Source organism: Numenius arquata, chromosome 7 (assembly GCF_964106895.1).
Source record: "Numenius arquata chromosome 7, bNumArq3.hap1.1, whole genome shotgun sequence".
Classification (NCBI taxonomy): Eukaryota; Metazoa; Chordata; class Aves; order Charadriiformes; family Scolopacidae; genus Numenius; species Numenius arquata.
In genome coordinates this window covers 13,283,316-13,298,146 of record NC_133582.1, presented here as the reverse complement: position 1 = coordinate 13,298,146, position 14,831 = coordinate 13,283,316, and the positions used below count along the sequence as shown (strand labels likewise).

The following is a 14,831-nucleotide window of genomic DNA, read 5'->3' as shown; positions in this document are numbered from 1 at the left end:
AGAAAACTTAAAAATTTTTTTACAAAACTCATTTAACATTGTTCTGTATAGTTAGATGCTTTTACTGAAATCCATTAGTGAGATAAAATTGTGCAAACTGTTGTTGCTCAAGTGGTATGCTGTTTGCTGCACTGGGAAGAAAAGCATACCGAGGAAACTTGATTATTTTATACTTTTAAAAAGTGGTAAGTATAATTCTGCTGTAGTTAGTAATGGTGAATCGCTTTTTCCCCCTTTCCTATTACTGCAGTATTCTGATTTCTCTCTAGAGGGCAGTCTTCTACCATATAGTAAGTTGGAACCCTTTTTGCTTTATCCTATTTATTGGGGGTTTTTGTCTGTTTTTTCTAGGTATACCTGTAAATTACCAGGATGTAGCATCTATTGATCCAGAGTACGCAAAGAATTTGCAGTGGATTTTAGATAATGATATCAGTGATCTGGGTTTAGAGCTGACCTTCTCTGTTGAGACCGATGTCTTTGGAGCAATGGAAGAAGTGCCACTGAAGCCAGGGGGTGCAAGTATACTGGTTACACAGGAAAACAAGGTGAGTATAAAGGTTTATTCAGAAGTTGATAGTATAAGAAAAGCATTTGGACTGACTTCCCGAATAACTGGAAGCATAAATGTTATACCCGTTTTGAAGAAAATACACAAAATAAAAAAGCTGCTAACACTCTTCCTCCTGTTTCTAGCTTAGCATGTAATAGAAATAGTAATATTTAAAATCTCTATAAGTGTTCGGGTTTGAGGTTCTTTCTGACAGAACTGTTGGAAGGAAAATAGGACCAACTTTAAAGGAAGGGTTTATTTTGAGAGTTACAAATATTCCTAAAGTTAAGTCCTGGGTATATATACCAGGAAGGTAAAACAGTACAATCGCTAAAAGTAAAATTGTATGTATGTAATGTTGCAAAGTGTGCTGCCTGCTAGGGCAGTCTGTGGCACTGGATTACTCTACAGTAACGTAGGCATAATTGACAGAGTAAAAGGCTGCAGGAAGCTTTTTCAGCCATTTGCAAGTCACTCAGTGTGTATAGAAATAATCTACCTTTTGAATTTGCTTTAATAGTTACAGCTTGGAAAGTCCCTGAGTTCTCTGCAGCATTCATTCAAAAACAAATATGGAAAAACGCAGCCAGATTTTGAAAATCATCTAAAAATTAAGATGGACATCAGTCTAATTGAATTATAGTTACCCACTAGATAGTTTTGAGTAACTGTGGGAGTGCCATGGGTAGATCTGCAATTTTTTGTATCACTTACTCTTTTGATCCTTATGTCTGCTTTGTGTTTTGGCTTTCATTTGTGTTGAGCTAGCTTAAGCTTGCTTTGTGTACACAGTATTTACTCAGCTCTAGTAGTTGCCTAGACAGCTGCTGTATTGGTAAATGGCCACTTGGTGTCAGCATTTGTTCTAACAATTTCAGTGTGCGTTGGAGCAATTGGCACTGGGCTCTTGCATGCTTAATCCTCACTTTCATTAAGGCAGAGTGTCATTCCAGTAACAGGAATATGTGTTATTAGCCTGATTCTGCACTGTTTCCTGCAATACAGTCATTCATGAAAGAATACAGATGGTAAAACAAGTCTAATTGTAAAGGCAGTGGATGAATAATTTCTTTATTAACTATTAGAGAAAGCAAGGATGTTCATTCTTGTTTGTGAGCAGTCTTAGCTTCTCAATATATAAAATAGATGTACTTGACATAAATTGTGGTTTGATAGCAACTATTTAAAAACTGTTATCAGTTAGCATGAAATGGGAAGTTTGCCCACCTGAGGATACCCTCAGTCATTACCAGTTTATGCTGCTCTGTTAACTTCTGACTTGGGGCATAGACTAAAAAGGGTGGTTGAATGTGTGTAGAACATATGTCTCTGTTTTAGCTCATCCGCCTTCCTCAGCTGTGGCAGGAGGGGACAGGAGTGTGCATAGCTTTTATTTGAAAGGTGGTAAGAAACAGATGACTGTCGTGGTAGCTTTGAAACTGTTAATATTAGTTGATTTTTGATTTTGAAGCTGCAAAATGTGAAGTCAACAAACATCTGTGAGATGTCACTGTCTCTTGTTCACTGATTTTTTGACAGTGGAGAGCCAAGTTGTTGAAAACCGCAGATTTGTGTTTTACTGGCGTTTGGGGATTTTTCCCAATTTCTTTAATGTGACATGGTTTTGCAGTATGTTTTAGCTTAGCAGTTCTAACAGGTTAAACAGGAAAGTCTCTATTTTATAAAACATCTTTTTTTTACTGCAAGAGATATCTTTCTTCTGCCTTTACCTGAGGAATAAAAGATTGCTGTTTAAAACTCATCGTATTTGCTATACCTCTGGGAGAAGAAAATTCAGCTTCTAAAGGGATTTGCTGTGTAGGCACACTAGCAGATTATGTGTTTAAAGGATAGCATTTTTTAAAAAATGAAATTATGAGTGACTCTCTGTTCCTTAAAAAAACCCAACCAAACAAAAAAAACCTATGCCAAAACCAAACACACCCCTCATCTTCCCACCCCAGAAACAAACACCAAAACAATCCATCTCCCTCTTACTGAAAACCAAAATAACAGAGTAACGCACCATCGAGGAGCGGTGCAATAGCTGTTTGTAAAAAGCTGCTTTCTTTGAACGAGGGAATTTTTTTGTTTTTTTACATCAGCTGTGTGTGAGAAACCAGGGCCTTACACTGTGTAGTAGGTGAATGGTTGTGGGACCATACGGCACCAACGTTCCATCCAGTCTTGCAGCTGAAGCTGGTGTAGCTCCAGCTGAAGTATTGGTTGTAGCAGTGGTGCAACTGCCTTTTGTCATGGTAATGGTGAGACTTCAAAGGGAAAAGTCAGGCTTTCTCCAGTGTCCATGCTATGCATTTCTCTTTGTTCTTTGCTATGTATATTTTTTGCAGCTTTCTACTTAGTATTTAGGAAAAAAATAAAATTGGAGCTAGACAAAGTTTGACCATGTGCTATTTTAAAAAAATGGTGCAAATCTCCACAATCCTGTAGCGCGCTCTGTCCTCCCAGGACTTGTCTGTCTGTGAGCTGGCTGTGCTGTTTGGCAGTAAAAAAAATGACGTGTTTTTTTTTTCCAAACAGCTTTGAAATGGAGCTGCTCTCTGAATCTGAACATCATAATGAACATTGATCCTCCTCTCAGTATATGGGGTTGTGAAATCGGGCAAGCATGACCTTGGCTTGATTTACAAAGGAAAATACAGAACAACCCCTCACCCAAACTAGACTTTGTCATCATATTTGTGATGCTCGTCTATGTTCAATCAAATCTCCATTCTTAAAAGAAGGCTGGATTGTACCTTTTATGCACTACGTAGGAATGCATATGTAGATCTGAAATTATGTAGATATTTCTGTTTTGTAATGTGCTCCTAAGGCTTCTGAGAGGGAATAAAATGTAAATGAAGTGAACAGAGGGAAAAACAAATTGACCAGTTTTTTTACTAGCATATATTATGTAAATTCTGTGGTACAGGTCTTTCAGTGTGCACCAGTGCTGATAGTCAGGATGCTGGGCTGTTCCAGGCAGTTTAAAACATTTCTTGTTACACCTAAAGCACAGCAACTGTTTTCTTTCACAATGCAAGTGCTTTAATGTAAATATTTTCATAATGCAGAAAATGTTTGTCACGTTTTTTCTAATAGATTTTTTTAAAATAAGATTGTGAATTTTTCTTTCTACAGTCATGTTTTCTGACTTGCCTAGTTTCTGTAACAGCAACAGAGATGTAAAACAAGTATTTCTGATCATTAAAGACCAGTGTTAACACTAGTTCTAATCCTGATATTGCTAAAGTTTCTGATTTCTTCCTAGAGCTCATAAGATGTCTTCAGTGAGACTGGCTTTTGTCTAGTGCAGTTAACCTCCTTTGGCTGCCCCTCTAATTCCTTAGAGAAGGGAGGTGTCTTCAGTTCCACTGACAGTAGAAGCAACGTAGGGAGATTACTAGATTGAGACTAGATTTTTGGGAACAGCTCTGCATTTGAAGATATGATTAGGTAATGTTCCTCTTCTTCAGAGCACTTCACAAATTAATTGTCTTCTCACTCTAATAAACTGGTGGTAATGCATTTAAAAATATATTCCAACTGCAACGCAAATGACATACCCTCTATACTTCTGTGAATATAAGGAGCTGCCTTTAAAAAAATACTCTGTTTTCTAAAAGGGAAAAAAGAAAGAATCCTTGGTTGCTTTTGTTACAGGTTCAGCACCTAAAAGTTTAGGTTAATGTTTTCTAAAATTAAAACCCAAGGTAGTATTTTTTTATAAGAATATTGTCTTGAAGGAAGGTGATAGTTGAGATGGTTTAATTGGGAGGTATGTTTCATGATTTCATTATTAAAAAACATGATGAGGAAGCCAAAGCATTACTTTGAAACTGAGTACTTTAAATAATTTAGGAATAAATTTTATTCTCAAGTAGAAATCTCTTTTTTTTTTTTTTTTTTTTTGAGTAAGGAAGCTTTATTACACTTGCTAGCTTTGTCAGGGTAGATGAGACATGTTTATACAGCTTTAATGTAGGCACTTTTGTCTGTCTCATTCTAAAAACCTTCCTCCGTTAACCACCTCCTAGGCTTTTGTGTTTTCAACAAAAGCAAAGTTCTGGTGGATTCCTCTTCTAACTGGCATCTTTTAAAGGGGACAGAGCCCCCAAATCTCTAAAGCATGCAAACTATGATTTTGTCTATTCCTATGGTTATGGTATAAATGCTTTTCTGGTGTACTTTTTTTTTTTTTCCCTTCTTTTTAAAAAATGAGGAGATTTTCAAGGCTTTCTTAAAAAAAAAAAAAAAAAAAATTGTTATTCTGTTAGACTTCCAGGGACAGGAAGAAGTAAGAAAGCTTTTTGTCTCTGAAATATTCCTCATAAGTTTACCCTTTTTTCTGAGTTATGTCGGTTTGCTTAATAGAATGCTTTCCTTTGCAAGCATTGCCTTGTTTATGTCCTTAGGTGATCACAACGGTGGTTGTATTAGATGCAGGCAGGACAAATTAAGTTTTATTCAGTTCCTTTATCTTAGTCCAAGTCGCTGTTTTTTGGCTGGTTTGTGTTACAATTTAAACACTTCTGTTTGGGAATTTTCTTTGGAAGGAAGGAAAGGGGAAGAGCAGAAGGGGCTATGAACTCTGAGGGGCCTTCTGAATTATTTTGGGCTGCTTCCTTGTGTGAAAAGTGCATAGTGGCTCTTAACATCTTACAGTAGGTGATATTTGCAATGTATTGAGGACTGCATTTGTGTGTGGGGGAGAGTTTGCATGAGGGCTATGTAGTTTTGCTGTTGTGTATCTTAACGTTGTTTTATACTTTGCAGGCTGAGTATGTCCAGCTTGTCACAGAGCTAAGAATGACAAGAGCCATTCAGCCTCAGATAAATGCCTTTCTACAAGGCTTCCATATGTTCATTCCACCGTCTTTGATCCAGCTTTTTGACGAATACGAACTGGTAAGCAGAAACGTCTATACTTTTTTAAAATACTTTGTTCAGCATACTTCATCAGTAGTGTACTGACAGTAATGACATAGAAGTAAAGCTCTGTACCCACAAAATAAACATTTTGTATCTTTCACTTCAGTTCTGCTTCCAGAGCATCTATCAGTGAGGATCTCAATATATGTATTTCTGCTTATCCTGTTTACTTAGAATGACCGTCTTCCCTCATGTGCCAGTGATAAATGCCTTAAATTGTAATTTCAAAATGGGACCAGCATATTTTTTCATATTTGCTTTCAGAAGTACAGAAGTTCTTTAAAAGAAAGGAGATGCTGTCTGTTGTCTTGACTTAGTTTCTGAGTCACAAAATCAAATTCCAGTAAATTATTGAGGTGGTTTGATCTTCTGTAACCAGGGCATCTCAAGTTTTGTCTCAAGTCATGCCAAAACTCAGCACTTCTTTCTTTTAGGTTCTTTGGCAATAATTTCTATGTCTTGATATTGTGTGCTTGAATTTAAACAGATCATGTGAAGTTACCTGAATTTAAGAATCTTCTTGTATTAAAATTTAGTCGTAGATTCCATAGGGTTACAACTAAAACAGAAAAAGCACTGTAATTTTTATACTACTTAAAGCATTACTTTTAAAAATAGCATAAACACTTGAAATAAATAAATAGATTAATAATCACAATCTGTGTGCTTCTTCTGAAGGAGCTTTTGCTGTCTGGTATGCCAGAAATTGATGTGAATGATTGGTTAAAAAATACAGAATACACCAGTGGCTATGAGAGAGGAGACCAAGTTATACAGGTAAAATTATTTTATTAATAATGTAGACTGTTGCATTTTAATACCAAAAAAGGTGCTTTTGTTGTTGTTGTCATTTTCTGTGTGTGCTTATGGAAGCTTATTTTGGCTGAAATTTGTGGACATTTTTAATACCATATTCCTGTATTAAGTGGCTTAGTTATGTATGAATTTCGTATGAAAATTTCCATCATTGAAGTAACAAACAAAAATGTTCCATTTATTGTTTTACCATTGTCTTTTCAAGTACTGCAAGTACTTAATTGAAAATACAAACTAACTTATTTTTCATTTAGTGGTTCTGGGACGTTGTGGAAGAACTAACTCAGGAAGAGAGAGTATTGCTATTACAGTTTGTTACTGGCAGGTGAGAAACTCTTCTGTAACAACAAATATATTGTCTGGATACTCTGAAATAAGTCAAAAGACTTCAGATTACCATACAAGATCATCTAACTAGAAACTGTTTTGCATACTTCGGTGTTCCCTATGTTGATCAAGGTAGACAAAGTGTGTGTTAATGCTTTTGCTGCCCGTATTGCCAGCAAAATGATTGATTACTTATTTATTATACTTGACTGCTTTGCAAGAGGTCTTTGTATAGTTAAGTTGCTGTCCCAGACAATTTTTAACAAGGCAGTAGTGAATTTAACTGTGCTTTATATTCTTCTTTCTGCTGCATATTTATGTGACTCTTGGCTTCTCCAGTAATCAATATAGGCTTTAATGTATGAGATAACTTCGTATCACTTCAGTCAGTGTAAACAGAACATCCTTCTCCTAAAGCTGAGTTGAATTTAACATTAGCACAGCGTGTCAAGATCAAGTGAAGATGTAACCTTATGCAAGACTGTGTTTGCTTTATATAGGATTTCTGTCTTAAATTCTAGTTGTTCTTCAGGGAAAGCCACTTTTATTTCCTTTCTGGTTTGGGGGCAGTGGGGGAAGGTTTTGAGTCATAAATGCCCCTGTGAGCTGGGGGAGTTGCTGAGTTTGTGTATGCAGATGTTTTGCAAAGTGTGTCCATAGACACACATGTGGCACCTGAGCTGTGTAATCCATGTCCTTTTCTGGTGACAGGTAGAGATTGCACCATCTTCTTAATTTGATGTTCCCTTCATATCCTAGGATTAATAGAGTAGTTGACTTTTTGCTTATAAGTTTTGTGGTTAAGCAGTGGTAAAATACAAATTAAGGTCATCAAACCTTGTCTTTTATACCAAGGAATTTCACAGTCATGAAGGTATCATCAAATGGCACAGTCTTCAAATTCTATTAGTTTCACTTGATTTATTATGAATTCCATTGTTTTTAGGGATTGCAGATAATTTAAGAAGCTAGTTCTGTGCACATCAATCTTTTCTTTTTGCCCTCTGCAGAAGTGGTTCCTGCAGTTCTAACTGCACATCTGTGGCATGCCAGCTGCTGGTCTTCCATTTTCAGTGGACTAGTCCAGTTCTAAATCTAGATAGCAAATAAGGATCTTTAAGATGTAAGGTCATGTTTCAAATACTTGTTATAACTTTCCAAATGATACTGAAGTGGCATTCACCATTTTCATGGCATTTGGGATAATCTGCTGGGTTCTAAGAGATGCTTTCTATCAAGTAGCAGTTATGTTGTCTGATTAATACGTGCTTGAGCACCATTCATTTTGGTCACCAGTCACATGCTGGCTTGTTCTTACCCATTTCTTGTTAGTAGGAAAGAAATTTTTGATATCTCTTCAGAACTCTGGAATTTAAAAACAAATTGCTTAGGTTTTTTTCTGTATCAGCTAGTAGGAACCCATTGTGGTTTCTCTTCAGTAATTGAAATGTAATGTGTATATTTTTCCATAAAAATTATTTAACTTTTGAAAGTTATCTCTAATTAGCTGTATGCAGCTGGCATTTTTGCACATAAATCCCCAGACAGTCCTAGTTTCTGTGCATGGAAGATTTAGGTGCTGAGTTGTCTGTGAGCTAAAACGCCAGTTAGTCTAGTACAGGCCAGTATCTTAAGTAAAACTATCTAGTAAAGGTATACCTGATTTCAAACTATGATCTTATTCTGGTGTCACATTTCTCTAGTGAAGAATTGGTTTCTGTGTGCAGTGGTTGGCAGGCTACATTCAAAATTTTCACTGTTTTTTTCCATTTCTCTTTAATCTCTTCTGCACTTTTTTTTGGGGGGGGGGAGGTGTGTGTGTATGAAGTGGTACTATTCTTCCTTTCCAATCAAAGACTATGAAATTAATTTAGCTAATTAAATGAAACAATTATGATTACGTGTCAGTGTTTCCCTGACATCTCTAAATATTTCTTAAACTTTGGCTTTTGTCTTTTTCCTCCATTCTTACAGCTTTTTCTCTTCAATTTAATGAAGTCTTGCTGTGGTAGTTTCAGTGGAGGTACCGTTGCATTCATCATTAATACTAATTGAGACATTTTTTTAACAGTAAAGTAATTGTTGTGGGCAACATTTGAATAGCAGATTCCGTGTTTTTGGAGGTCTTGGCACACTCAAGAAAAAGCTTAAATATTCTTGGGCCTCAGGTTGGGGATCTGAAAGTTTGCTTATCTACCACCTACGTTTTCTCTGCTGACAGCTGCTCAGATCGTAGTGCCAGCTCCACATGCTTTCACTTTTTCCCACTTGATCTGTTTGGTGTTTATAATAGTATTTGGCTAAATTATTGTTAATTATCCATTGGCAACTTTTGGCCGGGTTTTTAGTTAACAGTTGGAGGGAAATGTTGGCAGCTTATGATAAATTCTACTTTATTGCTATTCTGCAGATAGCAGGATTGCTGTTTAACTTCTTAGGGGACTGTTGTTTCTGTTGAGTAATAAGATATACGCTATTACTCGGCGTATTTGATAGATGTGATAGATATATACGACTACTTTTAAAAGCAGAACAAAACATAAGGGAACTGGCTTAAAGTATCTCTTCTACACCGTTTTTAAGTTTACGCAAAATCTGCAAGTGGGGAAAAAAGATAGAAGTTATGATTCAGACGTAAATGTTAACATTTTAATAGCATTGAAGTTTACAAAGCTACGAAATCATATAGTTGTTCTTGCTGAAGGCTATTTGCTCATGCAGTGAGAGAGGTAAGATCTTGTGATATTACTTGTGCATATTTGGAAGGCTTTTTTTACTATATTGGCAGTGTTTTGCTTGGAAAGAAAACTCATTCTTGGAGGCGTAAGTTGGCGGCCATCTGTTACTTTTGAATGTTCAAAGCCCTGATCATACTATATGATTTTGACCTGTTGTATGCAAAACATTTTAGTAAGTTAGACTGTAAAAACTTTCAACTAATAGTGGCTGAATGAGACAATTTCAACAGTTAGGGCTGTGTTTTATTGCTGATTTGAATGTGGAATTCTCTTGGTTTGTTGGAGGGGAAGAAAAAAAAAAAGCCACTGCAGGGGAGGCAGCACTGTGTTAGAAACGCGAGCCAAAACCATGGTATAAAAGAGCACCGCTGTAAAATCTTTACAGTTGTTCTGAACTGTGGCTGTGAGCACAGCTCCGTTTAGTGGTCGCCTTATATACCAGTGCTAGGACTATAAGCCCAATGGTTGCTGTCATTAGGCTAGGTGATAGGGATTTATCTGTTGGATACTATAGCTAGCTCTTAAAGGTATCTTTAGAAGGTGTTACTGTGAGCTTCTTAACATTTGGCTGTAGCAACCCTTACTCTTTTGCATTTTTACCAAGTAGTTTTACTGTGAGTGGAAACATTACTTCATTCTTCTTTTTCATTCTTGCTCCTGGTTTTTACAGTTTGATTTTGTGAATATGGGAGCATTGTTTTTAATGTAAGTACCTGCAATCCAAAATTCTAACAACTATTATATATTTTATGGAAGGTTTATTCTGTTTTATCAGATTCTTTCTTTGCTAGCTATAAAATAGCAGAATAGCTGAGGTTGGAAGGTACTTCTGGAGATTTTCTAGTCCAACCACATGCTCAGAGCAGGGTCAGGTGGAGCTTGGATGCTCACGGTCTTGTTCAGACAGGTTTTAACTGTCTCCGGGGGTGGTGGAGACACAGCTTTTCTGGGCAACTTGTTTCAGTGTTTGACCACCTCACAGTAAAAAAGTTTTTCTGACATTTAAATGGAAATTTCCTGGATTTCAGTTTGTGCCCATCGCCTCCTGTCCTGTCACTGGGCACCAGTGCGTGCTCCATCTTATTTATTTCCGCCTTCTGGTATTTGTATACATCGATCAGATTCCCCTGAGCCTTCTCTTCTCCAGGCTGAACGGTCCCAGCTTACTCTCCTCCTGTGTTGGGTGCTTCAGTCCCTTACCATCTTTGTGGCCCTTTGTTCAACTTGCTGCAGTATGTTCCTGTCCCTCCTGTAGTGGGGATATCGGAGCTGGACTCCAGATGTTTCTCACAGAGTACAGGGAAAGGACCACCTCCCTCGATCTGCTGGTGACATTCTTCCTGATGCAGCCCAGGAGGCCACCTTTGATGCAAGGATGCAGTGCTGGCTCACATTCAACTTCTTTAGTCCTCATCCTTTCATCATAATTTTTAAATTTTTTAAATTAAGCCCCCCCGTATGAGGGCTATGCTAACAACATATTACCTTATAATGCATGCCAACTTAGGCTGATGTTATAAAAATATCTGAATCTTAATCTATTTGTCTCTGTTAATTTAAAGGGAGGGCCTCTGAGGACACCGGGGGTATTGTGTCCATTTACACCTTGAGTAATCCTTGAATAATATATTGGTAAAAGGAAAAAAATTGAGTAAATATTATTAAGTGAGAATGTACTCCTGAAGATGCTAGTGGTTTTGTTGGTTTTTTCCTTTTTTTAAATTTTTTTTTTTTTAATTTTAACTGTGTTCTGGTTTTGCCACAGGTTGTCACTGGGTGATAGTGTGACTGATGTAATGGTTTTATTAGTTAGTTGAAGTATTTGATCTGAAGTTGTAAATGAAAAGACATGTCAAGGACACTTTGGTCAGTTGTCCCACAGACAGTAATAGGAGAATGAACTTTTTTATGATGCAGCATTTCTTAAACTGTAAATACAAATAACCTAGATGTTTGCCTAAACTGACATAACATTCCATTATAAAAACTGGTTGTAGAAGTGAGTCCTCTTTGCAAACAGTTCTCTTAAATATTATTCAGACAACTTGATGCCTAATGTAAATGGACAAATGTGTTACTCAATATTGTAACTAAAAGCATTTAGACAGAATTTTGATATGAATAAGAAAGGAGGAACTATGATAAAAGTATTAGTAACTGGTCACTTGTAGTAATAAGAGGTATTTGCAGTGTAAAGATTATATTTTTTTTTTTAGCTTGTAACATTCTTGTAATGGTCTAATTTCTGTGAATTTTCTCAGTTCCAGGGTGCCTCATGGTGGCTTTGCCCATATAATGGGTGGCAGTGGATTGCAAAATTTTACAATTGCTGCTGTGCCGTATACTGCAAATCTTTTACCAACGTCAAGCACATGGTATGTTAACTAATCTCATTGACGTATCTTTAAAACAGGGCTTTTTCATGTCAGTTGCAGACAAAAATACAGTTCTTTTGAATATTTTCATTAAAAAGCCACAAAAAGTTTAGTTTGTAAAGTATTCACTATGCAACATGAAAGTGGTAGGTTTTAACCCAGATGATGTTACCCTATGTTTGCTCTTTGTTTACTACTTCCTTTTGCTTAACTAAAGGCAGTGGGATCAATAAGGGAATATTCAAGTTAAATTATTGTATTACAACTTACTGAAGTGAAAGAAACCCCTTATTTCCTGCAATACATTCCAATGCTCAGTGGTAATGTGATGCAGCACGGATTTGTTCTCTTCCATAAAGGTGACGTTTTTAGGGTTTTCCACCAGAAAACTTCACCGGTGGGTTTCTTGCTGAAGTGTGATGTGACTTTTTTTTTTCCCCCCTTTTCTTTTCAGTATCAACATGCTGAAGTTACCTGAATACCCAAGTAAAGAAATCCTGAAGGACAGGCTTCTTGTGGCATTGCACTGTGGAAGCTACGGTTACACAATGGCATAACGAAGTCTAGAAAACTCGTCTGACTACTGTTGTGCAATTCGGAATGGCAGAAGTAATTTTGGAAACTGTCAATAAAAAAGCAGCTCAGATGCTGCAGCCCGTTGGTGGGGCTGGGCTTCAGAGTTTGCACAGGATCATCAGCTTTTTCCTCCATTAAATGTTGTCAAAGTAACTCTGATACCGTCACAGCGAACTTCTCAGAATGCTGTATTTTCATTTTGTAAAATGACAGATCTGTATGGAAATCAGTTTACATGCTTTTTGTTATTACTTCAGTCTAAATCAGGAAGTTTTGTCAGAATCTCTTTCCACAGTTTACTTTTGATTTTCAACTGTATGGTTGAATGACATTTGTGTTTCAGTTTACTTTGCACTCAGATGGCATACGGCTAATGGACAGACTTGTACTTTATGCCTCGTTGCATGTGAAAGTGCCGTTTATTTTTGCAGAGAACTCTATAGAAAGTTCAATTTGGATATTGTACAGTAAGACAAATCTGATGTATTTTCCATTTATTTGCATAGTAACAAAATTTTATAACTTTTTAGTATTTTAATGTATATAGTATGTAAAGATTAGACTTATCACTGGAAAAAATAACAGATGAAGTTAATATCTAATTTATATTAGAATTTACACTATATTCTAGTAAATATTTAAAGTATTTGTGACTTTATAGTCAACTTGCAGTTTAGAATTTGTAAATATTATTTAAGATCTATATCCATTTGTTTGAATGCCTTTACTCTTTCCTTGACATAATTGTATGTTCAAAAGGTATTATTAAATTTTAATATTTTTACCAGAATCTGAATGTGACAAGTTTGTGTGTCTTTGTGGGTGGTTTATTCTTTTTTTTCCCCCAGGATCTTATTCATGTTACTATAATTTGAATTGCCATGCAAGCAGCATTTGAGAAGGCGTTGTCAAAATGTGTGGATGCACAGAAGCAAATGCACAAGGAAGGAACTTGTTGCTTATTGAGGTTAACAAGCAAGACTATAATAACTAGAATCTCACGTCAAAATTTATATAAAATTAGAATATATTACTCAAATAATATGTAAAAATGCACAGTAATGGCTCACCAGCATGTGTGTTTGATGATAAGTAGCTGTGCCTGTTGGGGGAGATGATGCATTTGCGCAACTGCTTTTTAGGGACCGTGGGGTAGATCTATGTTATTCTTTTGGTTCAGATTAGGAGTGTGGGAGCTTTTTGTTGTTTTGGGGGGAAGCTGGGCTTTTGCTGCAGAGAATGCAAACTGACTCTGTGGTACCGCAGTAATTTTCCTTTGGGCTAAGCTGTATGCTTGGACTTCGGAGCTTTGTTTCCCTTCTGGTTCTCTTTGTACACATGTATGTGTACATGTTGGTTTAAATTCTTATGTGGTGTTTGTGACTGCAGTTTAAGGAGAACACTGTTTTTAGTTAGCAGGAAGAGCAGGCTCTTCTAGCAGGGCAATCCAGTGAAAGCTGGTTAGACTGTTGCTTCTGTCTGGGGAGATGCTGTTTGTCTCTGGCACGCTTTGGGAAGCTCAGACTATTTAAATATGTTACATGTTTGAGGCTGTGGGGGTGGATTTTAGTGTTAAATCCAGGTTATCTCGGATCCCTCGGGTAGCAAAAGTACTTCACTGTTCTGCACAGTTGGGCAGTGCTTGGTTCCCTGGCTATTTAGCTCATTTCTTTGTGTGCCTCCGCAAGGTAGATTGATGGCAGGACTGTGTTCTGAGCGATACAAGGTGTTTGTCAGGAATTATGTATTTCTGTTTTCTTTATGTAAACTCGGATTTTATCTTTATCCGAGGGTTTTACTGCAAGTACTGTTGTTCATTAAGTACTATGCAATCTGTGATTTATTTTTCTTTTTTTCATTTCACATATTCTATTTCATGGTAATATGCAGTGGTTTGCAGGAAACTCAAACCTTGCATACTCTGCGTCGTGTCCAAAACATGTCATACCATAAGGCTGAGTGAAGGGGAAAAAAGAATCAGATTCTTTCTCTTTTTTTTTTTTTTTTTTGCACTTACATGTATTATTTTTTTGTAGGTGACATAGGTATCAACAAGCTGAATTTGGTCTCAAACAGTATTCCTAAAACACTTGGCGACTATTTTTGAAATGTTAACAGAGTGCAGAGTTTTAATGTTCTCAACGGTTCCCTATGACACATCTCCCTGTTACAGCCTCACAAATGGTTCAGAAGCAGATTACTCCTTCCCCCAACCCGTACCGATGTTAGTCACGTCCCATCTGAAGTATTATTTGTTGTAATATTTGTGCCAAATACTCCCTTCATAGGTCAGAATGAAATTTTGTTAAAATACTCCTGTAATAAAAAAGCACGATGAGCGTATGGTAGACAATGAGAACAGAGCTCTTGATACTGGACTCCTGGTATAAAAGCAAACTTGTTATTGCTCATTCTGAATAGTAGTTTTTTTTTCTTTTTCCTGCTGAAATGCTCAATAGTACTGTCTGCTGCAGCTGGCCACGTGAAGTTAGCAGGATTTAATTACTGCAT

At 36.7% G+C, this 14,831-nt stretch overlaps 1 protein-coding gene across 4 annotated transcripts in view; it reads left to right on the top strand.

The window, feature by feature from the left end:
• The window catches only part of HACE1 (HECT domain and ankyrin repeat containing E3 ubiquitin protein ligase 1), a 49,896-nt gene extending 36,788 nt beyond the window's left edge, over positions 1 to 13,108 (top strand). For all 4 annotated transcript variants that reach the window (XM_074151109.1, XM_074151108.1, XM_074151111.1 and 1 more), the window contains 6 exons: positions 352 to 548; positions 5,333 to 5,464; positions 6,167 to 6,265; positions 6,559 to 6,629; positions 11,631 to 11,744; positions 12,199 to 13,108. In XM_074151109.1, the coding sequence (XP_074007210.1) occupies positions 352 to 548; positions 5,333 to 5,464; positions 6,167 to 6,265; positions 6,559 to 6,629; positions 11,631 to 11,744; positions 12,199 to 12,301 (716 nt within the window). In that variant the 3' untranslated portion in view covers positions 12,302 to 13,108. The remainder of the gene's footprint in view (positions 1 to 351; positions 549 to 5,332; positions 5,465 to 6,166; positions 6,266 to 6,558; positions 6,630 to 11,630; positions 11,745 to 12,198) is intronic.
• Positions 13,109 to 14,831: the final 1,723 nt, after the last annotated feature.